Below are 23,074 nucleotides of genomic sequence, written 5' to 3' on the forward strand. Positions count from 1 at the left end.
CATGTAATGCTGATCTTGAGGATATTCTGATGGTATGAACCTCCTGTGCCGCAGTGTCCTTGCTCTGGAATTGATGCAGATCAGGGAAAGTTTAGCACCAGATTTCACAATATCTAGCCCTGAGTTTTTCTTCCTTGCTTTCTCCTAGGAACACCTGCTTTTTTTCTCTTCTCCCTTCCCTATTGTGTCATGTCCCCGCCCCAAATTATTTTGCCATGTATCAAAGGCTATTTGCAAAAATTGGTGTGAGGAGCCTGGTTTTCTGATTTCTCAAATACTGTGTGTTGAAAACGTTTCCCACTGCTCTCTCAAGATTCACAAAACGTTTAAAGAATTCCTGTTTTGTGACTTACGGTGATCTACTTGCTGAAAACTGGAATAGTGACAGTTTTGTTTTTCTTTTCAGTTTTGGAGAGTTGGCTGGATTATACAGGAGAGCTGGAACCACCAGAACCACTAGCTCGACTGCCACAACTCAAACATTGTATAAAGCAGCTTATAACGGACCTAGGCAAAGTGCAGCAGATTGCACTTTGCTGCTCAACATGAGAGCAGAAAATGTTGGAGACTGAGTTGGAGCATCTGATGTGAACAGCTCTGTATATTTAAATGAAATTAGCATGCTGGTTTCACGTGATGCAGATTGACTTCAGGGATGTGTGAAGAAGTGCTGTTCAAAGGACAGCAAAAAGGTTATTTTATCTCATAAATTTAGGTTTATTAGGCAATTATAATGATACTGTTGTCTTCAGAGCTCGGGTGTTGGTTGATAAATTATACTTAAATTTTCACTCCTTACAAGTTGCTCATTGAAATGATAGACTCTTTCATAATTAAATTGACTAAAAATTGTGCCACTGAAGAACAGAGTTCTAAGAGCCAAAATGTTTAGCTGACAGAGGTTGTAAATAACTTTGCATAGTTTAAGTGACTTGTGTCATGTTCTATTCCTTCTGGTTTATGCATAATAGCACACAGTATTTAATCATTAGGAAATGTTATAACAGTTTTCAGACATAGTAATATGAATGTCCAGCTCTTAACTATACATTGTTACATGGAGGAGGTTTGCAAATAAGTGGCCTAAACCCCACTTCTATTATGTTAAATAATGTAGCAGAAGGTCCCAAGTGGATTGCACTTACTTTCAGAATAAATGATTGTTTTCCATGTTTATGTTGTCACTTTCACATGACTTGGTACTGGGAAACCCATTGACGTTGTGTTTATGTGCATTCCTGAGCTCTGACGTACAGCTGTGTGGTGCCTCCGGCAGCAGCACTGGTGGGGCAGCCCTGTGTGGCACAACGAGATGCCACTGGGAAAAGGCTGGGGACGCGCTCGGAGTTCAGACTTCAGCGGGGTCTGTAATGGACGTTACATAGTTTTCTACCCATTTGTTAATAATTGCCATTCCGGTTATATTTTGAAATGTAGACTTTTTCCAATACTCTGAATGTGTTTATTGTAAAAACTTACTCTGAATGTGGGTTTTGGGAATCAGTTTATTTTATATTAGTGTAAATAAAGCCTCAAGATCTATGCATGAGGTACTGTCCTTGCAGACAGTGAGTGGGTTATCTTAAACGGTGTATTGTTCACAAAGCCCCTTTTTATACCTTAAGATTTAATTTTTTGGTTTGCATTACTTTGTGAGAGCAAGGTGAAAATGCTGCTTATGTTCAAGTCACATTATACAGTACCTTTTGAAACGTTGGTGTATTGTAAGTATTTGAGACATTAAAAGTCTTCTAGCTGCAGATCATAGCTCCATAAATAATGGCTGTGACTTTAGTTTTCCTTCCCAAACGTTGCAGAGTTAAGTTCACTGTGGAAAATGGTAAGCTGGTTTTGGAGTGAGAGGGCATCCTTAAAAAGTTGGATTTGTTACCTTGATTTTGTATGTGATGGTACCACCAAAGGGAAAAAAAATAAGTGCAGTTGTAATTGAAAGGCCCATAACTGTACAAATTATTAATTTTGGATATGAATCTGTAATGTTTGTATATTGCAAAGAATAATGTAAATTTGAAATATCCAATATTATTGTAGGAGTTAACGGTATCTACAACAGTGAATATTTTATTTCCTTCAGAAAACAAAATAATTAGGCTACTCTAGGCTACGAAGGCTTTTGCGCCAAGGCTCATTGCAGGGAATAATTTGTCTCACAGTTTTATAGTACTAGTTGGTGTATAGTGAATACAGCATATGTACAGCAGAAAAATAAACTTATTTTTCTGTAACACAATTGGAATAAAGCTTACATGATATTTAAGAATCACTTTACTTTCTGAAGATGAGACCAGTGCTTATACCGTGTCTCGCTCCTGTTAATGACACCTGAATTCACGTATACTGTGTAGCTCTAGAACAGGTGGCAGTAACCAGACAATCAGAACAGCATCAGGAGGAGCACCCCAGCCAACTGTGAAGGTTTTTGGGTTTTTTCAGGTGAGATAAACCAGATTGTTCCCTGGTTGACATCCATAAAGCAAGCACTCCCACCGGGCGTCTCTTGGAGACCGTAGCTGCTGTTAAGCAGTCAGCTGTGCCAACAGTTCAAGGGCGGGAAAGCAGTTATCCCTGAGCAGACTTTCCACCCCAGAGTAGAACTTCTCCTTCCCAAGCGATTGCTTTTTGTGTGTTCGTCATACGTTTTTAATTTGCCAGTTTATTTTTGCTCAGGGCAGTACTTAGGATTTGGAAGAAAAGGCAGTTCTGATGGGTCAGTCAAAGGACAAATACTGGAGTCTTGTTTTCCTTTAGTAGAGCTAGGGAAGCCCTTGCAGATAAAGACTGAAAATATTTATTTAAAATAGAGTAGCATTTTTCATGTTCAGGAAAGATTCTTTATTGTGCTCTGACTGGATTCATTTTTGTCCCTGTTCTTGCAAGTTTCCACATTGTTATTTCTTAGTTTGGACCAATTGTTTGGTCTGGCAGGTTGCTTTCTTAATTTCTTTAAATCACTGGTAAGTGAATGCAACGTGGAGCCTTGATGAAATGAGCAAACATTGCACTGTGGATACATAAGTATATTTGTCTTTTTTTATGCACTAATAGAACCGAGGGCGCTGTATATAGAATTTTGCTTTGGAGCAATATTTGCAAAACTTGAAAAGTTCTGTATCTTGGTGTTTGGAATAAATAAATAGGTTTTTGTTGGTTAAGTCGTAGTAAAGTCTTTGTTTCAATTAATGACTCTTCAATAAAATAATTCCGGACTTTTTTCCTTCGCATAGCATTGAAATGCAGGTACTGTTGTTTGACAGGAATATAGACTGGAAATGATTGTTTTCCACATCTGCCTCATATAAGTATTCTTAATAGGCAAATTGTTATGTATTGATTAATGTTGTGTATTGTTCTAGTGAGGAGCTTGTATGTTTTATTCCCAAATCCTAATGTGTAATATATTAGGACCTAGTGTATGTAATTTGACCCTAATTTTTGTTCCAGTTTGGACCAGTAGCCTACCAGGGAGCTGCTGAGCACATGGTGGTGGCGGCAGTGAGTTGAGGGGCAGCGGCTGATTCCTTCTTTCCCAAAGGACCAAGTGGTGTGGGTGGGAATCTGCTCTGACCAGCGCAGCGCTGAGCACCTGGCAGTGTGTGTGCATGTGTGTGAGTCCTGCACTGAAAGACAAGTGTGACACCAGGGTGCTGCTCCCAGAAGGGCAGAGACCTGAAGGTGTAGTTTCCCTGTGAAGCTCCCAAGACCAGATGAACAGGGACAGGTGCTGTCAGCTGCACAGTGCAGACTGCGTAGAGAAAAATACGTCATTTCTATGCAGTTTTCAGGTGGATGTGTGTTTTGCCCATGCAGCAGCAGGCTGGAAGTGGAGTTTCAGGTAGGTGTGGGAGGGTTGGGCTGGAAGGGAGCAGTGTGGGTGCTGTGCCTGTGGTGTTATCCAAGCAGTGGTGGTCCTGCGGGGCACCAGCGGCGAGCTTGGCACAGAAGCTGCATGTTTGCTGTGTGAGGGACTGCTGCTTTAGCATTGATGCCAAGGAAGGAGCTTCTGATGTATTTGAACAATCCATACATAAAATCCATAGGCTTGGGACAGGGAGGAGCTAGGAAGCGTGTGAGAGGAAGTGTACCTGGGACAGGGTGTGCCAAGGCAGGGGTAGGCATCCGTGTGCCTTCAGATGCATTTCTGGTTCCATATCTTCCCCTCTTGATTTCCCCAGCAGGAGGAAAGCAACTTTATTCCCTTGTCCTAACAAATTGGCTTTCCTAATTTTGTTTTCAAAACAAGATTCCCATAAAACTTCTGGATTTTAAGGCTAGAGGGTCCATCACTGCTACAGCCCGGCTTGTGAAGCCTGGAGAAACTTCTGCCACTGATGGCAGATCCAGGCCCATGTCTCGTGGTTCAATCAAATCGTGTAGCTCTTTGCTGATCACTTAAATGTCAAAATTGGGTTTTGAAGATGTGATTTGAATTTGAAATAATTCAATGAGCTGAGTGCTCTGGCTAGCCCTGTTCCTGGGAATGTGTCCCCTCGGGGTTTTTTTGTCCTTTTTTTTTTTTTTTTTTTTTTTGACTAGCTTGATCTGAAGTCTTCTAGGGGCAGACTCGTATCAGGAAGCAATTGCGAAGTCATCTGTGAGCCTTCATGTGGGTAGTTTCATGTTGAAGTTCCTCAGCCTGGGAAATCTGACACAACTATTTGAATATTCTTACTGTTATTTGACCAAAACATCATCTCTTATAATTCCATGATCTGCTGCTGATCATCGTCAAGACCATGGATCTCGTTCATCTTGGTGCTGGAGTATCATCCCTGCTGCTGCAGCCCTGGTATTTTGTCAGATGCAAAAGTAACATTCCTGACAGATCCTTGGGCATTGCTGAGCACCTCAAGTATTTCATATCTTCACACTAATCCTCCTGTGTTTGCATAGCAGCTCTCTTGCGAAGGGAAGAAATCACATACAGCTCTTGTCTGGTTAATACCTGCCACAGCTATCCAGAAAAAGTCCACGTTCAAATAGGCAGGTAGCTAAAAAAAGAAAATACCATATTTTTTCCTATTGGAACATACATGCTGACAGCAAAACTGAGAACAAAACAACAAAAAAAGCTGGAATATCACCATATTCTGCCTGCAGGGCGTTTCTGCTGGTGGTGCCTGTGTGTTGTGGAGGGGTTTGGTCAGTAAAGGCTGAATGATGCCACAGTTTTGGTTAAACACTGCACACCAAGTTTTTAAGGATGGTGTGGGCCCTGTTTCACATTGTTTAGGGGTGTTGGGTACACTGGGCTCAGGAGGAGGAGAGGAGTTGTTGGGTGCACCTCCTGGGCTCTCAGGCTGGCGGGTTTAGGTTACACAGGTTGAGTACATACACTGCTGCAAGGGTCACCAGGGGAAGGACCTGCTCATGAAGTGGTGGGTTTCTGTACCTTTGTGACAATTGGAGTAATGGTTTGCTTAATGCCACACTGAATTTAGGCTCCAGAAATGGCTGTGTCCTCTGAACAGAGGTCCAAAGCTATGGGAGATACTTTGGCTGCTTTGCAGCTCCTCCAAAAAAGTCTCTTTGATCCCTGTAAATGTTTGGTGGCTGCTCTTGTGAAACAAATGCTCACACACTTTGGTTTCAGGTGGGCAGAGCATAGTCAGTGCTGAGCACAGTACGGCTGATTTGGCTGAAGTGCCCACAGCTTTGCAAGCTCAGTGTGCCCCTGACACATAGCGGAGAGCATCTGAGAAGCTCCTCTTCCATGAGTGTCCTGGGCACTTGGAGCATCTCTGGTGAGGACAGGCAGCAGCCCCCGTCCCTGCTGAGTCACCATGGCTGCCCACCCTTCGGTGACTCGGGCAGCTAGCAGATCCTCTGCTGCTCTGGCATCGGTGGATCTCCTCAGGGCTTGTTCTGTCCCTTCACAGCTTTGGCATCCCCAACCTGTGCTGCCCGGGGCAGCAGCCCCTGCCTCTGTCTTCCCCTGCCCGGGGTGAGAGCTGCTGCTTGGAGATGTGGTGACCTGCTCTTTGCCTCTGCCACCCCTTAAAAGCCTGGTTTGGGATCCAGCTTTTACCCTCTGCTGCCTGGGGTGCCGTCACCCTGCTCGTCTGGGGGCTTGGAAGATGTTCCCCAGCAGGAGTGAAGTGTGCCCTGAACAAGGAGCACCTGTGGGGCTGAGAAGGAGGAGGGCTTGGAGGGTGCCGGCTCTAGGGAAATAGACTTTCCAACCAGGTATTTCCCATCTTCCCAGTCACCAGGATTATAAAGAAGAGAAATACCAGAGAAACAGTTCCATGACTGTGGCTGCCTCCAGTCTAAGGTAGAACCATGACTGGGGTGTAAAGGCATCCAACAACCTGGATCTGGTTTGGAGGTGGAGGAAGGATGCCCAAGGGCTGGCCTTCCTTCACACAGTGTGGGTTAATGACAAAAATAAAGGAAGTAAAACCCTCTGAACTGCCCTGGGGTGACAGCAGTGCTGTCACCAGCGGTGACAGCCAGTGGTGCCTCGGCTGGCTGCGGGGCAAGGCTGAGGCTGAGGGATACCTGTGTCCTGCGCCAAAAGTACACAGGCTTGAGGCTGGTGGCTGTGCGGGTGTGCAAAGCTCAGGGCTGCTGCGGGGAAGGAAATGAGAATGCAACAGTGGGTTTGCAAGAGTGAGCTTGTCAGACATGAAAATGAAGAGTAAATTTGAGCATGTCAGGAAATGTGCAGGTGAGGGGGATCCTGCGCACCAGGTTCCGGAAAGGAAGGGATGTCACCAAGCAGCAAAACTGCTGCTGTACCCATTCTCACCACAGAGGAAGAAGCTTCAGGCACTTTCCCCAGGCCAAGCTTTGCTGATCAGGGGCTGTTGAAAGCAAAGGCTCAGTTCTGAGGCATCTCTGCTGCTTTTAAGGCCCCCTCTAGCCCAGAGGTGCAGCTTAGATCAGGGTTGGACATGAGTATTTGCATCCTGCCTTTTTGGATCATCTAGCCCTGGCATGGACTCTGTCTTTCCTCTTACTCCTAGAAGAGCAGTTGTGATGGTAAAACATTTTTAAACCTCTAGGGCTCATTAATTTGCGCTGAGTTGGCCGAGGACCAGACCTGACCCGTGGCCATCAGCTTGTCCCAGGTTGGGGAAAGCCAGTGGCAGGGCTGGGGCCATGGCTGCTGTAGAAGCAAACTGCCTAGGCTGCTGCAGGTGGAAACCCGCCCTGCGGTTGCAGCTGGCAGTTCACGATTTAGTCACAAACTCTCAACTGTGAACCAGAAGCCCTTTAATTAAGATACTATAAATGGTTACTGCTGCATGTCCAGCAGGATCCTGTTTTATGGACCTTAAATCCAGTACAATCCATGTGTTAAAATGTTTAAAAATCAGCTACTTGGGGTCCAACAAGAGGCTGGTTTCCTCCTGGCTGCTGGTCCCAGCAGGGGTGAGTTACGGGTGTGTGAGAGCACAACAGTTGGTGTCTGATGCTCATGGGACCTGTCCTGCACAGCCATCCCACCCCAATAATGTTTGTGCATCAACTTGAGGGGTCTGATGGAGTCAGGCTGTTTCTGCTCCTGGGCCAGGCTTTGGCTTGTTGGGCATTTGCGTCCCCTTCCCCCCCCGCTGTGGGAGCGTGGCGGGGGCCAACAGGGCCCCAGCTCTCTGCAGCCTCTGCCTTCTCCTCTTGTGGCTACTGGTTGATGCTCAGGGTGCTCAGACTTCACATCCCAAAGCACCTGACTTTGAGGAGGATGGAGGGCAGCCCCTTCCTCCAGCATCACTGCCTGCCTGTCCCCACCTTGGTCTCAGCTGGCCCGTGTCAAGGCCCATGGCCCCTGGGCACCTGGCTCCCAGGTGAAACCAGACCAATGCTGTAATGTGGGCCGCCTGTCTGCTGTGGGGCTGTTGACATGTGGGGACCTGCCCTCAGCTGCTTTTCGCCCCTTTCCCTGCAGGGCCCTGCTCGGGGGTGGCCGTCTCTGTCAGGAGGAGGTAGGAGCTGATGGCTTCCCGCAGGCCCAGGCTGATGGGAGAGTCCTCCTCTGGTGGGGACACGGCCTCCGAGAACAGGAGGGAACTGTGGGCGGATGGACAGGGTGGTCAGTGAGCAGCCCCCAGACTCCCGAGGGTCTGGCAGGGCCCATGGGGGGGAGCCCCAGCCCTTCCCCCCGCTGTCCCTACCTATCGATCTTGTCCCAGTTCAGTGATGACTTCTTCACAACAGCAGGCATGGTGGGGACTGGAGCCACCCTGGGCCCTTCCATGGCGCAGGGCTCCCTGAGGGGGCAGCACAGCCCGTCTCCGAACTCTGGGTAGGGAGCCGGCAGCATCAGCAGAGTCTAGCCATCCTGCACCCCAGCCCCGGGGCCCCCAGGCAGGTGGGAGACCAGCTACCACCTTTCCCCCCTCCCTCCCTGCAGGGCACAGGGCATCCCCCTGGCGTCGTGTGTCGTGTCGTGTCCGTCTGTCCATCCGTGTCCTGTGTCCCATCCCCCCTGCCCCCCCCCCCCCCCCCCCCCCCGACTAGGGGCACTGGGGGGCCATCAGGGTGTTACCAGAGTAGTGGTCCACCAGGTCATGCAAGCTGGGGAAGGTGAGTCCAGGTGAGATGTAGAGCCAGCTGTTCTCCAGGCGGTGGATGCGGTAGTGTGTCACTGAGTCCCAGGAGGCACGCTCGCTGCGGCGCACTGACAGTGAGTAGCAGCCTGCAGGGACGAGGGGCTGCCATAGGCACCCGCCTGCTCAACCCCACTGCTCTGCGCTCTCCCACGTGGGGGATTTTATCGCCCCACGGGTGGCCAGCAGCACCTATCTCCCTGTGGAGCTATGCAACTGCGAGCATCCCTGTGGCAGCCCCATGCCATGAGAACCTCCAAACTGTGGACTGTGGAAGTGCTGGGTCAGGGGATGACTATGGGGAGCTGCCTGCCATGTCCCGTGCACCCTCAGCATTGAGCGCTGTGGCTCTGTGCCCGAGAGTCCACTTCAGGGGGCTGTGCAGGGATGGGCCATCCCCAGCCCTGTGGCCCGCTCTGTGCCCAGGTGGCTGTGGAGCCACGCAGCACTGGTGCATTAGCTGCGTGCACTGTGGCACCCGGCAGGATCGGCTCACAGGATCCCCTCTGCACCTTGTCATGATGGGGCCCCAGCTTCATTTCAAAGGCTGAACCTTTTCATGTCTCTGCTTAATCAAAAGCCGCAGGAAGCCTGCTGGTGTTTTTTTTCTCTTGGGGCCCCCTGGCAGAGGCTCAGCATGCAGTGGGGAGCAGCAGCGCCAGGAAACCGCCCCACAGGGCAGGCCCCTGCCAGCAGGTGCCAGTGATGGAGGATTGGCCCCACTCAACACCCCAGTGGGAATGGCTGGGAGGGGTTACAGTAGACGGCGCTCAAGGGCTCTCACCTTGCCTGGTCTGGCTCTCCCGTATCAGGAAGGACCCACTGCGGTTTCCTGGCCGGAGCAGCAGCTCCTCTGCCTTCTGCCGGCTGATGCCCTCGTACAGCCACCTGCACAGGTAGCGGTCACTGGCAGAGACTCTCCAGGCTGCACAGGGACACCCAGCACCCCAGGACCTGTCCTGCCCGGGCCAGGACAGAGGGAACAGGTCGAGGTGCAGCAGTGCATGTCCTGGGGATACCCTGACAGGGCGTGCCGCCTCCCCAAGACCCAGTGCTGCTCCACAGCCCAGGGAGAGAAATGAGGCAGGACGTTCTGACACAGTGGCTGAGGGTTGGCCCAGGCTCTCTGCTGTGGGGCCATGTCCCCTGGGATGGACCCTTCCCAGCATTTACCTGTGTCTGACCTTGGCCACACAGCTGCTGGGGACGTGACATTCCTTGCCAGACACCTTGGATGCCACCAGCCACCACTCCCCATCCCTGTGGGGAAGGAGGACAAGCCATCTTGAATGGTTGAGGCTTCTGGGCACAGGGAGGGGACCCCTAGGATGGGTGCCACCATCATGGCCCCATGGACTGCACATGGAGCAGGAGTGCCCACTCAGTGTGGGGACTTACTCAGAGAGGACATGGAGCTGCTCCCCCATTCTCAGGACAGCAGCCGCCCCCACACCGGAGGGGAAGTCGCAGAGGGCCAGAGCCAGGAAGCTGCTGGGGGCTGTGAGGAAGGTGAGGGGGCTCAGAGCTCCCCCAGCCCCAGCTGGGCTGGGAGGATGGGCACATCAAGGGATGCTGGCCAAGCTGGTACCTGCCTGGCACTTACCTGCCTGCGTGGGCTGCATGGTGTTGGCAACCACTGGTGGGATGCTGAGTGGCTTCTCCCGGCTGGGCAGGCTCCCCATCCCGCAGGTTCAGCACCCACCCCTGCCCCACGGCCTCGGCTGCTGCTGCTGGGAAGGAAGGAGAGGCTCAGGGCAAAGTCCCCTGCGGAGCCACAATCCCCATGGCATGGCCATGTCAGGGTGCAGGCTCATGGGTCACAGGGCAGGGCACTGCTGTTGGGTGATGCCAGCACAATGGCTCCCAAGAAAGGCAGGGTCAGGGCAGAGCTCTGGGCTGGGGCTGAGTCTGGCAGCTCCCCGGGGAGCCCTTTGAGGAAATTCTGAAGGGCAGCTGGGGACTCGCAGCCCCAGCTGGGAAGGGCCCACATCCCCATGGTTGCCCCATGCCCCTGGCCATGCTCAGTGCTGCCATCCTGCCCCAGCCCAGTGACCCCCAGTGTGTGGGGCACCCCGCTCCTAATGCAGCAAGCTGCCAGGTCCCATGGGGAGCCCTCTGCCTGTTTCAGTTCCTTGACCATGGAGACATGCAGCCAAAGCTGTGTGTGACCCAGACCCACCATGGGGTGCACTCCCCCCCATCCCCCCACCACAACCTGCTGCTGTGCTCAGGGGCAAGGATTGGGGGGGGGAGGGGGGGGAAGGGGGCAAATCCCACTTACCTGCCCCTCCCTTTAATCACTGCTGTGTGGGAGGCATCTGGGCCAGGCTCTGCCCTGTGGGGTGCTGCTCCACTGCGGTGGGTCCTCAGGGCACCAGGTTGCGGGAGTGGGGGGTTGCTCTGGTGCAGTGGATCTCCCTCATGCAGGACAACCCCTTACCAGACCCACTTGGTTTGCCTTCCTCCCTCCGCTCTAGCTCTCTGTGTTCTCAGGTGCCGGAGCTGAAGCTGCTCCCGGCAGAGCTGGGGCAAGGGGTGCAAGGCTGGGGCTGCGGCTGCCACTGCTTCCTGTGACGTGTGTGCGCACCAGAGCGGAGTGGGGTTTTCTCTTTTTTACTCGACCACCAGGCTGCTTGGCTGTGTCTCTTGGGGGACAAAGCCTATGAAAATCCTTGAGGGCACTCAAGGCACTGTGGTCATTGCATGGGATTTGGGTGGGGAGGGGGAGGTGTGGGCAAGAGGGAGGGATGGGCAGCACACGAGTGGGAGCAGAGCCAACTCCAGGACTTGGCTGTTGAGGCTGGACAAGCACCGTCCCCAGCCAGGACAAACCCCGGAGGTCCCAGGGTCCCTCCTAGGACCACAGCAGCAGGGCCACGCACTGCCCTCAGGACACTGTGCAGTGCTGGGAGGGGGATGTGTGCGGGTGCCCCCCGGCACAACACTGTTCCATGCCAAGTCCAGCTGTGCCTGTGCCAGGCTCGGTTATGTGTGAGGGTTGAGGGCCGCCCCACCCAGCTTGGGGGGAGTGGGAGGGTGAGGATGGCAAGGAGGAGCCCCTGCGGTCCCCAGTGCTGCTTCCTCCTCAATGTGTGATTGACACGAGCTACACCAGCTTAGCTGTGGCTCCATCTTCAAAACCTCCCTGATAGCCATCCCTCCCCATATCTGTCATCCCACCCACCTGGCTTAAAAAAAAAAAAAAAAAAAGGAAAAAAAAAATACCAGTATCTGTTCTGAGCATCCCAAACCAAAATTTTTGGCTGGTACGCCTCACAGCATCATCTGGTGCGGCCAAGAAGAGTTTGATGCCATCCCCTTCCACCAAGGAGCATGTTCAGTTGTGAGTGTAGTGTCCACAGCTGCAGCTGGGGCCAGCACTGGCGTCAGCAGAGCAAAGCTGCCTTGTTGAAGAACTGTGGTTTTCTGGGTGACATCCAGCACAAGTAGCACAGCAGCCCGGCAGAAACCTCAGCCCATGGCTGTGAGAGTGGTTTTTTTTCCATCAGTGACCCCAGAGAAACCTTCAGCTTAGCTGAGCTCCTTGCGACTCACCCTATGCTGCTGAAGAAAGGATGCACACTTTTACCAAAGCAAAGATTTGGAATCCTAGGCTGGGAGTGCCGTTGAAGGTTTTAAGCAACTGGGAATTCCATCCTAAGGACGTGGGAAAGTGCCGACTCCATCTGCCTGTCCACCCCCAGCATCCCAACTCCAGCCAGAAGAAAGGTCTAGAAAACACTGGCATTTTACAGGGACCGAGTCTAACCTCAGAGCTACCCCTCAAGGTGTGCCAATGCCTCAGCTGGTGGGTGTCCAGATCCCACCCCGGCAGCCAGCAAGGCTTTGGAAGCCCAGCCCAGCGAAGCTCAAACTCAAGCTCTGCTCCTGGATTTGGCTGGCATTGTTCTTGCCACCCAAAGAAACATTTTGTCCCTTATTAAACTCATTCCTCAACTTGTATTTAGCTTTGATTTTTTTTTTTTTTTTATTTTTTTTAACAGGAAAAGCAAAGCACTCCCTTATGTGAAAACAAGTTTACTTTTTCCAGTTATCCTTCAGGTAGTAAAATACGTATCAACCCTCACCACAAATCTTGCCTTGTTGCCTATGAACCATCACGGCACCAAAACTCTCTTCTTAATCACTCCCCCTTCCAAATTGCTAAAAATCTCATCTATTTACTCTCTTGGGTTCCTTGTCCATGGGCAGCCTGTAGCTCTGAACTCTCCTGCTCTACATAATCATAACCAGTACTCAGCAAGCTTGCATCAACCCCTGCTGTGGTATTATTTCCTCTTAACTAATTTTATTGTCATTTTAATATTGTGTTTACCTTTCTTTTGGTCTGTTGCTGTATTTTCATAAGGGAACTCGAGGAGGAAGCGTTTCTCAGTGCAGTTAGCTGGCATTAAGTCCCAGTGCTGCACAGACATCAGCTCCTATTGCATACATTGCTTTGCATCCAGCACTTGCATTAAGCAGCAACGAACTTCACAGGTATCTGGTGGCCTGATCTCTTTGAAAGTCTTCTGTTTTCTATAAACTCAAACTTGTATTTTTGTTCATTTAATCACTTTGTCACTTCACTACTTGCTGATTAATACAACTGGCCAATTCTTCCCATTTTTCACCTTTCATTCAGTTTACAATTCATGAAACCACTTTGTCTCACCTCCTGCAATGACCTCCCCAAAGGTCTTCAAAGTCAAAGCCTGAGGCTGCAGGAGTCCACCCCGTGGGCACCACAGCAAGACCAGGACTAATCTGTGACTGACAGTTTAACCCCACTTCAGTCCCAGCAAGCTTTCTGTGACAGTTAAGATGACAGACACCTGAAACTTGAGAGCAAAAGCTGAATCTGAAAAGCAGAAGATGAAGAAACAGTTGTGTTGAACAACCGGCTGCTGCGCAGACGTGCAAACTGACCTCGCGCTGCCTTTAACCTGTCCATGGCCTTTTCACCTCACAACAACTGCCTCGGCACAGGGTTTACGGGTTAACTTTGTGTTAGACCCGTAAAACACACTGGTGCAAAGCACTGTTCCCCAGGGAAGGCAGCTCCTAGCGCTTGCCTTCGGAAGCAATTCTTGGCGGTTTGCCTGTTTTGCAGCAAACCTGTCATTTGGCCTCTGCTCTGTCAAGGCTGGAAGTTTCTTTTTGCATTTTTGCAGCAGTCAGCGCTGCAGCGCCTTTAGGCAGCCTCTTCCAGGGGACAGGGCACCTGGCCATGCTGCTCCCTCGTGGCTGCAAGGGGGTGGCCGGTGCTGCCCCTGCCGTAGGGAAGCGTTTGCCTCTCACGGCAGGAGACACCAGAACTGACAAAATCGGGTCAAGCCAAGACAAACACCAGGAGCTCACAGGGTAACAATGAAACTCCGTTATAGCTTTATTTAATAACTGGTACAAAGTCCCCCTCAGGCAGAGCCTCCCAGTCCCATTCCCTACCTGAAATGGAGCAGAACATGAGTGTGACCCTCGGAGGAGCTGGCTCCCAGTGAGTCAGGACTGCTCAACAGTTAAGAATGTTTTGCTCAGCTATTGAGGCAGTAGTAGCCTGACCAGTCATCCCTTTTCTCCCATTAACAGCTAGATCCTGGCATGCAGCAGGCATTTGCCTCCTGCCCTCTGTGACCCGGCCAGATGTAAAAAAGCAGCAGGATCGTGAATTCCATGAAGGCAGTAAATAGTACCTGCACAGAGGCATTCACTGCTCACAATTCTGACCTGACTCACACAACCGGCTGTCTGCCAGCCGTCACTTCATTCACTGGTGTTTCTTGAACCTCAGGTAAATACCCTGTGCAGACCTCTGCCCGGGGCGGCAGCAGCGGGACGCAGAGCTGGCAGTGCAGGAGATTTCTGGATTTGTCCCCCGGCAAGGGGTGCTGCTGCCCGTTTCACAACCTGCGCGATGTTAAAGATTCACCTGTACCAGGGTAGAATAGTGACTTGGTGTTAACTGCATCTGGCCCTTCCGCAGGAGAGGCAGAGGGTCAGCAAAGGCAGTCTGGAAGCCAGGGCTGCTGTAGTTTAATCCCTTGTACTCGGTTAACAGCACACCTCGGTTAGTGTAAATTTACTTGTTAATTGCTTTGCCCTTTCAGGAGGCTCAGGTCTCTGCTCCTTCTTAACACACATACAGAGATGAGACCAAGACAGTATTTCTGATCATTTCTTTTCCCCAGGCTGCCTGGCGTTGGCAAGAGTCCTGGGACACAAAGACCTTCTGGCGGGTTCTGCACTCCAGGCACAGCTCTGCCCAAGAGCATCGCCGGCTCCAGTGCCTGGAGTTTCACATCATCATGGTCTTGCTTTCCCACGTTCCACAGATGCCATACCAACTGCACCACAAGGGTCCTTTAGCAGAAGCACAACTAGAAAGCAATTCTAAACCTCACAAAGCCACAAATTATATTTAAATGAACAGGGGAGACAACGGCTGTCATCTGGATTGATATAGAGCACAGAAAGGAGATGGCATCAGCATGTACAGTAACATGACTTACTAAGACTGCGGAATGTTAACGAGTTTTAAAGAGGCTCTGATGCCAAGGGCCTACAGAAAGGACCAAAGTAATGCCAAGTACAGACTACCAAGGAGGTGGCAGCTCAGATGGGCATGCACAAGTTAGAACAGTTAATAATGCCATGTTGAATGAAATGGTAGATTCTGAGTGGGTTCAGCAGGGGCAAGTGGAGTGGTCTGAATCCAGAAGAGGGGCTCCTGCCTAACAGGATACTTCCATGGTTTGAGGTGCATCCTGGAGGTCAATTCCGTCTGGGGTTCCAGCACTTCCTTCACCATGGTTGCTAGTATGAGACCGGCTGCGGATGCTCTCACCAGAGCCCACACTAGAGGAGGAGTGAGTACGGGAGCGCATCAGCCTGGTCATACTAGCTGCTGGCACTGCAAGAAAGAACAAGTGTGGGACTTAGGAAAGGAGGAAGTTCCTAGAGCAAGTATCACAGTCACACAGATACGTGTCCCAGGGTAAGCACAGAGAGAGCTATACCCTCAAGAAGAAAACTCACTATTCACTGCCAAAATTAAGTCTTTGCACGACTAAAGCAAGATGTTTAAGGCCCAATTTCAAAAGGTCCACAGTGAGCAAATGCCAGAAGTCTAACTGATCATTTGCAAGTGCAGTCACGGTGAGTGTGCAAACCAAGGCAGCTATCGTACAGATGACCTTTTGAAAGTCAGTCTCGTCACTCTAGAAAACCACAGAGCTGAAGTCATGCAACAATCAACAAAATACAAATGAAAGGTGAAAAAAACATAGCATACACGTTGTACAATGGATCAGCCTAGCCCGCAGCAGGCCAGCAGGACATGCTGAGACAGAGCAATGCACCCGGAGAATCATTCAACTCAGTACACAGACTTGGGCCGAGGTAGACGCACAGTTGAAGGTACCTGACTCAGTGCTTAGGTGGCTGAGCTGCACATAAGGGACTGGAAACAATGTGAGACAAGGAAAGGGATGAATACAGGAAAGAGCCAATTAGTTGTGGTGTGTGTCCAGCAGCCACACTGCTCCTGGGATCCCCAGCTACTTTCCCTTCCACTCCCAGCTCACACACTGCACTGAAAGCTCCCAATATTTGTGAAAACAGCTACTAATGAGCATCTTGGGGAGATGCCAAGCTGACTTAAAAACCTGTCAGTACCAGGTCTCTTCAATGCCTTTAGCTGGAAATTGCAATGTACCTGGTGGCTGACCTCCCCACCAGACACACCACAAGACACTGCTCAACAGAGATGTCATTTTCCTACATTGGGGAAACCGGGGTGTACTCTGTAACTCCAGATACGGGACAGAAATTTGTGTCTTTCCTTGAATTGACAGCATCAGATTTCTGCTACAAGCCATTACCTTCCACCTGTAGTGTCAGCAGAGGCAGGTCCAACTGTTTTAGCCAATGTGCAGAATGCACAAGAATAGCTGTTGAGGAACTGGCATTTTTAGAAATGGCAAGCTGCTGATTTGCTTCTCCCTTGTTCTCCCCAAGAGAGGAGGCCTTGCTAGCCAAGCTCAGTAGCGCCAACACAGTCTTGTCCACCAAAGCTGGGAAAACCATTCTGGGACTAGCTGCTAATTCTGGAAGCAGAAAATTAGCCCCTGTCCTTCCTCAGTGCTGTGCAAGATATTTGACCTCCAAAGTGCTGCTGAAGTCCTTGCTCTGATGAAGGCACTTGCTGAATTTACTAACACCAGAAACACAAGAGACATGGACATTGAAATGCTCTCAGGCTGTGAGGCTGAGGGAGCCTTCTCACATGGCACCCTCCTCTGCAGGACCAGGCTCTTCTGGCCAGCCTTGGAGAACACGATTGTTCTACTACGTTCATGTCCGCTACACATAGCTCTAAGGAAAAGGACAGCTTCTTCTGAGCCCTGACACCCACGAGTTGGCAAAGAACTTCCGACCATGTGGAGATCATTGGGTGTGTCACAGCTGCCACAGTGGCCATGCTTAGTGGTTAACCAGCCACATGAACCAACCCCTCTTGTAATTCCAGCTTTTGAAGGTTCATCACGCACAGAAGGGATCTAGCCCTGGCCCCCGGCAGGCAAGACAGAGCTGTGCCAAAGTGCCTGCAATGGAGACAGAGTGCCCTTAGTGCACTGAGAAGCCCTTCTCCTGAAGTCCCCCAGTATCAGGGGCAGGGGAGCTGAAGAGCTGTCAGCCTGACACACTCAGACAATGTCTTCTGCCTCCAAGCACAAGGAGAGAGCCATAGGGAAGGGCACGCAATGGATCAAAGCACAGCTCCCTCTGGGCTCCATGAGTGTCTCAGAAGTCACCCAGAGCTCTGCTCTGCCATTAGAGGGTTTCACTCTGAGATACTGCTTACCCCTGGTGGGAGTCTGAAAGAAATAGGTATGTCCGAGGAGAAAAGAAAAGAGCTCTCATATACCCATCACAACCGCGAGGCTGAACTGCTAATTCCTTCCCCTCTGGAGAAGGTATGCACAGAAGATTTCAGAAGGTTTACCGTTCTTGGGAGCACACTCTTCTGGACTGCCACAAAGACGGACTTACAAGGTTTTACCAACACCAGCAACGAAAAAGGGGTCACCGCTCCAGCTGCAGTGTGGATTAAACACGTCAGGGAACAACATTGGTTTCTTAAGGCTTGTTAGCACACTAGTTGATTTTTCAGCATGGATGGATCTCCTGGCAACCACACTAACTCATAGGTGGGGTGAGGACACAGATGCCAATGGGCTCAGATGGACCAGAAAGGCTGAGTTCCCTCCACAACAACCCTGCTCCAAATCAGAAAATTGCGTCTGCCACTTACTGTAGCCCATTCCCTGCACAAAGTACTTGAAGGCTTCAGTCAGCTTGCCAGGCTGTGGAAACAGAAAGTGTGGCTTTAGTGCGAGCAGAGCAAGGGGCTCTGTACAACCCAAATGCCACGGAAGAGCCAAGAGGCATTTCTCACCTGAACCACCTGGGGCAGGCCCCCACAGTCGGCCATCTGCAACAGGAAACAAAAAGGGAGGTTGAACCCCATTCTTCCCACCCCAGGAAGACAACCACAGAACCATGCCAGCACCATCCACCCCACCAGGCTAATGGCATCAGGCTGCACTGCTGCATGAGGCACACTTCTACCACCTCCTCCCTAAAGCCAAAGCAAGGTCTGGTGATACGTCTCCTGGGAGTCTGTTGCTGAAGGAACCCAGCACCTTGCAGGCTGCACTACCAAGTGATCTCAGGCCATACTTTAGAAGCCCAGGAGTCCCAGGCTCCTCCTGCCACTCTTCCCAAACCTGTCACTTTGCATGTCTGTGCAGCAGCTGTCTGGCACGCTGCAGAGCCATAGGTGACGATGGGAAGGACTGGTATAAAGCTAGAAAAAGTGATGCTGTTGCTGGCTGAGAGCAGGGTGGAGGCAGGACACCTCTGCTAACTCTGAGCAGGTCTTCCTGTCCGGTTGAAGATAGAAAAATGGCCATAAGGGAGAGATTCAAGGACCCCTGACAAACTCTCTCTCACAAGACTGGCTCCACACAGGAGAGAACACTGCCCTGAATGACTCTCCACAAACTTCTTAAAGTTAAAAGTATGGAAGGCAAAAACCTAACTGGAGCTGGCCTCAACAAAAATAATGTCTTTTTGCAGGCTGGAATGATTCTGGAGTGGCACTCACCTTCAAAAGGGTAGTTTTGGTCGGGTCAAGACGTGAATTGCATTCAACCTAAAATAAAAGGAGGAAAGAGGGACATGATATCACACAGAAAACTTGTAGAGTCAGATGTAAAATGTGGGCAGCTGCACCAGAGGCAGTGGCTGTTTTCAGCAATGGGAGCTTCTCTGGGGCCAAGGACTGAGCAAGAAAGCAGAGAACAATGTGATGCAGAGAGGAAAGGCAGGTGTTCCCGCCCCAGGGGACCTCGTGGTGACAGAATGCCACTGTTCTGACAGATGGAGACATGACTTCAAGGGAAATCATCCCCTGGTCTTGGGGATGCACCTTGAAACCCTGGAGCATGTTCTGGGCTCTGACAGCAAGACCTGGGGGGGAAGGAGACTTCTGTGCAGTGCAGCATGGAGGGAGATCACTCAGTCCTCCGGCCAGATAAAGGAGGCCATGGCCACCTCTTCTCAGCAAGGCTGCTGCAAAAAAGGGAATGGGTGGGGGCCCTATAGGAAAAGTAACACCAGCAGGGAAGATTATCACGAGCTGGGAACCTGGGCAACCAGATAGGCAAGCCAGGATCCAGAAGACCCTATCCCGTCCCCCAGCTGTGGACAGGAAGCAATGAGAATCCTCAGGAATAGTATCCTAGCAAAGTCAAAACTTGGAGAATGTCTCAGACTTCCAGGCCAGACTGATGAAAAGGCAACAGGCCATGATGAGAAAACACCCTGCAGCAGTTCTCCATGCACAGCTCCTAGGTCCAAGCTACTAGTTTAGGTGACTTCTACACTCTTCCATGATTTCTTAAGACAACTGCTTTTGTTCACAAACCCCTGGTCTCCCCACAATCACTGGCTGAAGGGGAGGAGCTACACAACCACACTGCAACTGTGCCATGCCCCATTTATAACTGCGCTGGGAAGGAAGTGGGTTTTAGGTGTCTGCAGAGAACAACAGGAAGGAGATGCTTGTAAGTGTTGCTGTCCCTATGATGCACTGCTCTTGCAGAGCTCTGTGTGACTCCCCACTACAGGAATTGGAGTCACATTGTTTATTTTTAAATCCTAGGTAGCCTCAGTACAACAGCAAGAGAACAGGAATTCACGACTCGAACTGAACTCCCGTCAGCAGCCTAGCAGAGCTCAGGGGAAGATGCAAGTTTCTGAAAGGGCCCTCTGCATCACTTGTCGAGCAAGATGCTTGGGCACAAAGACTCTTACTCCAATCTTGCCACCCTCACCTTAGAGCTGCCCTGCAGGGCCATTAAGTCTCCTGAGCCCCGGCTCTCCCACTAGTGGCTGACAGGCCGCAATAGCTGGGGGACTAGAAAAGAGCTTGGGACAAAGAGCCACTTTCTGTGACTAGTTCTGTGCAAGGTGAAAGCGCTGCTGGGTGAGGCAGGTTTGCTAAGTGATTTCTGTGGCTAATATCATGAGAGGAAAGAGTTCACATATACGTACCACTGCTTCCACAGCAGGTGAGTTGTCACCAACCACTAGCAAGGCAGGGCACCTGGTCAAAACCCAAAACAGAGATGTTACAGTACATCTAAGGAATTTCTGAGGTTAAGCTGTGTGAACCAACAGCTTCATGAGAGGTTAACAACGCTCAGCAAAATCCCTGCCTGCCACCACACCACAGCATTTTGCTGCACCAAAACATCCTCCAGGGCTTGCACACACCCCCATACTGTCCCCTCCATGCTCACCAACTGCCACTACTGTTGCACACATGTTAAAAGATGTGCCTAGGGCTGGAAGAAACACCATCTCAGGCTGAAAAAGGGAGCATGCTCTCTGAAATGAACGCCTGGTAGGAATTTAAGGATAACCACAATCTGTTGGATTTTAATGCTTCTGAGGCTGGCTACTGCTCTTCCCTCTATTTTCGTTTGGATTTTAGAAAGAAGCACAGAAGATGTTGGGGAATATATTGAAAAATGTCATGATACCAAAGCCTCTGTTGGCAAATTTGTGCCTTCATATCCATTTTTATATGTATCGTAATTCTAGAAGAACAATTAACATTCAACGTGTAAAACATACACAGGAGGTCACTGACCAAGTGGCTGTGAATTTACACTATTCATTTACAGATCAAGGTCCCACTTTTATGTGTTGACTAGATGACAAAAATGAGACTAGAGAGGCTATGAGCCACAGACCTCAGAGCCAGTGGAGTATAACCTCTAAGGAGACAGCGGTTCTATGTGCAAGCCTACTGGCACAGAGCGCCACGCTTCCACAAGAAATATTTTAAGGGTCTGCAGACCCTTGAACAGACAGACAGTGCCTGCAAGACAGAGCGCAGCAGGATTGGCTTTGCCTGGAGAGCAAGCAGGGAAATCCACCTCTTTTAGGTTAGCCAAGACCTAGAGAGTTTGGCTGTGGATGCCTAAAACATTTCTGGGACTGGCAGGAGCATAAGTCCATAGAACTTCCAAGGAATGAAGAGTAGAGCCTGGGCAGCAGTCTCTAGCCCAGCCCAGGCATCCTGCCTCAGCACTGCAATTTGCAATCTTCATGTGGTTAACACGTTGGAGATAATATCCTGTTTTGCTTTTTTTGCTTGGAATCTGAAAATTTACTCATATTTCCCTTGCGCTGATTATCACTAGTTCTCCAGTGTCTGTCCCTTCTCAACTGTACCCTGCACAGACTATCCCCTCCCAAATGAAAGAGTCACTGCCAAGGTGGGAAAACACCACTGCATTCGCTGCCTTCAGAACCCACTGCCATTTCTGGGAGAATTGTGCAGGTAACTTTTTTTCAGTAAGGTGGGGGAAGGCAGTTGGTGGCAACAAACCAAAACCTGCCCCCCCTAATTTTTCACGCAAAACAACCAAACTAACAGCTCAGCAAGTACAGTTACTGCTGCGTGGATACACTTACTCCCTCTGCCTTCTGGAGAGTCTCAACATGCTCTTAACAAAAGGCTTTCCAGATACCTCTCTGCCCATTCCAGCTGACAGCACTGCACCACAGCCTGGGGCTGTCTGAACAGTCTTGCCACTTCCTGGGCTTGGGGGTTCTTCTGAGAAGCAGCAAGATCTTCTCTGCTGAAGGGACTGCACAGTAACTAACCAAGACAGGCTAATTCAGAGCAACTTACTTGAGTGTTTTTGCAATATTTTCATTGATGCCAAGAACTGGTCTCTCAATTTCCAGATCTCTACGACTGAAAGACAAAACGGAACAATTCTCCATCAAATCAGCAGAGGAAACAGGTTATCATGGGAGCATAAAAAATCCAACCAGGAGTGCTGACTCAAGCAGCCAGGCAACAGGTTATCACTCTCTGTGTCATGCCACGAGTGGGAGCCCCAGCAGTCACCGCCAGGAAACAGGATCCATGCTCTCATGGCAAGCTTGCAGGGAAGCTATGGGAGCAATCGAACAGGCAAAAAGGAATCCTGTACCTGTTGTATGAGGTGAGGAACAGCTGAAGATTATCTTGGTTAATGTCCTGCGCGATATGAAGCCTGTACGTTTGGATCAAATCTAGATTTGCCTGCAGTTCCTCCTGTAAAAAGCAGAATTGAAAGACAGGGAACGTCATCTTTTTCACAAGTAAAGAAATGATACTCATAAAAGTACTGCCTCCATACATGTCACCACCCTGTGAACAATAACACAGAGGGCAGCGACTCCAGACTGCATTAGCACCTAGGCTACATGAAGTGTTACTGTAACATGACTGTTAGGTGCCATGCTTTGGAAATGCAACTACACTTTTACAAACAGCAGTGCAAATGCTGCTGCAGGAGTACAAAGGTATCTTGAGATGGGGTAAGTTAGCTCCTGAGCCTCAGTAATGCTTACGCAGATACAAACCACTCTCGTTTAGGATGGTCTTCCACTTATGCTTAATGTTAAAGAACCAAAGCTTTATAGAGAAGCCCCAAGACAGGGACCAAAGAAGAATTTAATCCCAACAGCCAGTTCTACAAAGAATCTGCATCCCACTGAGAGCTAGAGAGAGAGAGAGAGAAACGGGAATGCGAGGAAGCACTACATATAATGAAAGGGCCTGAAAGTAGGGAGAGAACATCATGTGCTCTAGGCAGGAGGAAGCTACATGACTCCTTCCAGTGCTGATGTGTGCTGTTGCAGGAGGGCTTCAGGTCAGGGACTTCATGTGATATATAGCGCGCATGAGGCACAGACCCTTTCAGGTGCCCAGTAAGCTTGCTGGTTGGGAGCCAGCAAATCCCAAACAGAAGGCATTGCTGTATCAAAAGGGCTAGTTTGCCTCTGCTGAAACTGAAGGGGAAGACACAGAGCAGAATGCAGCAGTTCAACATCTGGACACATACAATATCCCACTGTCAGCTGTCAGCTGATCT

General features: G+C 50.2%; 3 protein-coding genes across 7 annotated transcripts in view; 1 reads left to right on the top strand and 2 right to left on the bottom strand.

The window, feature by feature from the left end:
- Positions 1-3,180, top strand: part of PHF20 (PHD finger protein 20) — a 77,708-nt gene extending 74,528 nt beyond the window's left edge. The window contains exon 22 of the mRNA XM_074157072.1: positions 407-3,180. Coding sequence (XP_074013173.1) covers positions 407-549 — 143 coding nt within the window. The 3' untranslated portion in view covers positions 550-3,180. The remainder of the gene's footprint in view (positions 1-406) is intronic.
- Positions 3,181-7,880: 4,700 nt separating this feature from the next.
- Positions 7,881-10,252, bottom strand: SLA2 (Src like adaptor 2). 2 transcript variants are annotated; one of them, XM_074157502.1, is made up of 7 exons: positions 10,182-10,252; positions 9,969-10,088; positions 9,744-9,830; positions 9,355-9,458; positions 8,510-8,659; positions 8,136-8,262; positions 7,881-8,031 (listed from the first exon to the last, which is right to left on the bottom strand). In XM_074157502.1, the coding sequence occupies exons 1-7, from the start codon at positions 10,250-10,252 to the stop codon at positions 7,881-7,883; spliced, it is 810 nt and encodes a 269-aa protein (XP_074013603.1). The 2 variants fall into 2 exon arrangements, with proteins under 2 accessions (XP_074013603.1, XP_074013604.1); XM_074157503.1 differs by having other exon boundaries at positions 9,969-10,068; positions 10,174-10,252.
- A 3,684-nt stretch (positions 10,253-13,936) lies between these two features.
- Positions 13,937-23,074, bottom strand: part of NDRG3 (NDRG family member 3) — a 65,343-nt gene continuing 56,205 nt past the window's right edge. For 3 of the 4 annotated variants that reach the window (XM_074157437.1, XM_074157438.1, XM_074157439.1), the window contains 7 exons: positions 22,148-22,251; positions 21,841-21,906; positions 20,190-20,241; positions 18,739-18,786; positions 18,028-18,063; positions 17,884-17,935; positions 13,937-15,480 (listed from right to left, as the gene is read on the bottom strand). In XM_074157437.1, the coding sequence (XP_074013538.1) occupies positions 15,302-15,480; positions 17,884-17,935; positions 18,028-18,063; positions 18,739-18,786; positions 20,190-20,241; positions 21,841-21,906; positions 22,148-22,251 (537 nt within the window). In that variant the 3' untranslated portion in view covers positions 13,937-15,301. Of the gene's footprint in view, positions 15,481-15,990; positions 16,030-17,883; positions 17,936-18,027; positions 18,064-18,738; positions 18,787-20,189; positions 20,242-21,840; positions 21,907-22,147; positions 22,252-23,074 lie in introns of all 4 variants that reach the window. The other variant, XM_074157436.1, reaches the window with a different exon arrangement.

The sequence above is a fragment of the Numenius arquata genome, chromosome 12 (assembly GCF_964106895.1).
Source record: "Numenius arquata chromosome 12, bNumArq3.hap1.1, whole genome shotgun sequence".
NCBI lineage: Eukaryota > Metazoa > Chordata > Aves > Charadriiformes > Scolopacidae > Numenius > Numenius arquata.

What these genes read in the sequence shown, in the direction of transcription:
- SLA2 (XM_074157502.1), bottom strand. Translation starts at nt 10,252, where the DNA reads ATGGGGAGCCTGCCCAGCCGGGAGAAGCCACTCAGCATCCCACCAGTG. An exon ending in GCCAACACCATGCAGCCCAC is followed by an intron (nt 10,089 to 10,181) that starts GCAGGCAGGTAA and finishes GGGAGCTCTGAG; the next exon opens with CCCCCTCACCTTCCTCACAG. An exon ending in GGAGAGCCAGACCAGGCAAG is followed by an intron (nt 8,660 to 9,354) that starts GTGAGAGCCCTT and finishes TCGTCCCTGCAG; the next exon opens with GCTGCTACTCACTGTCAGTG.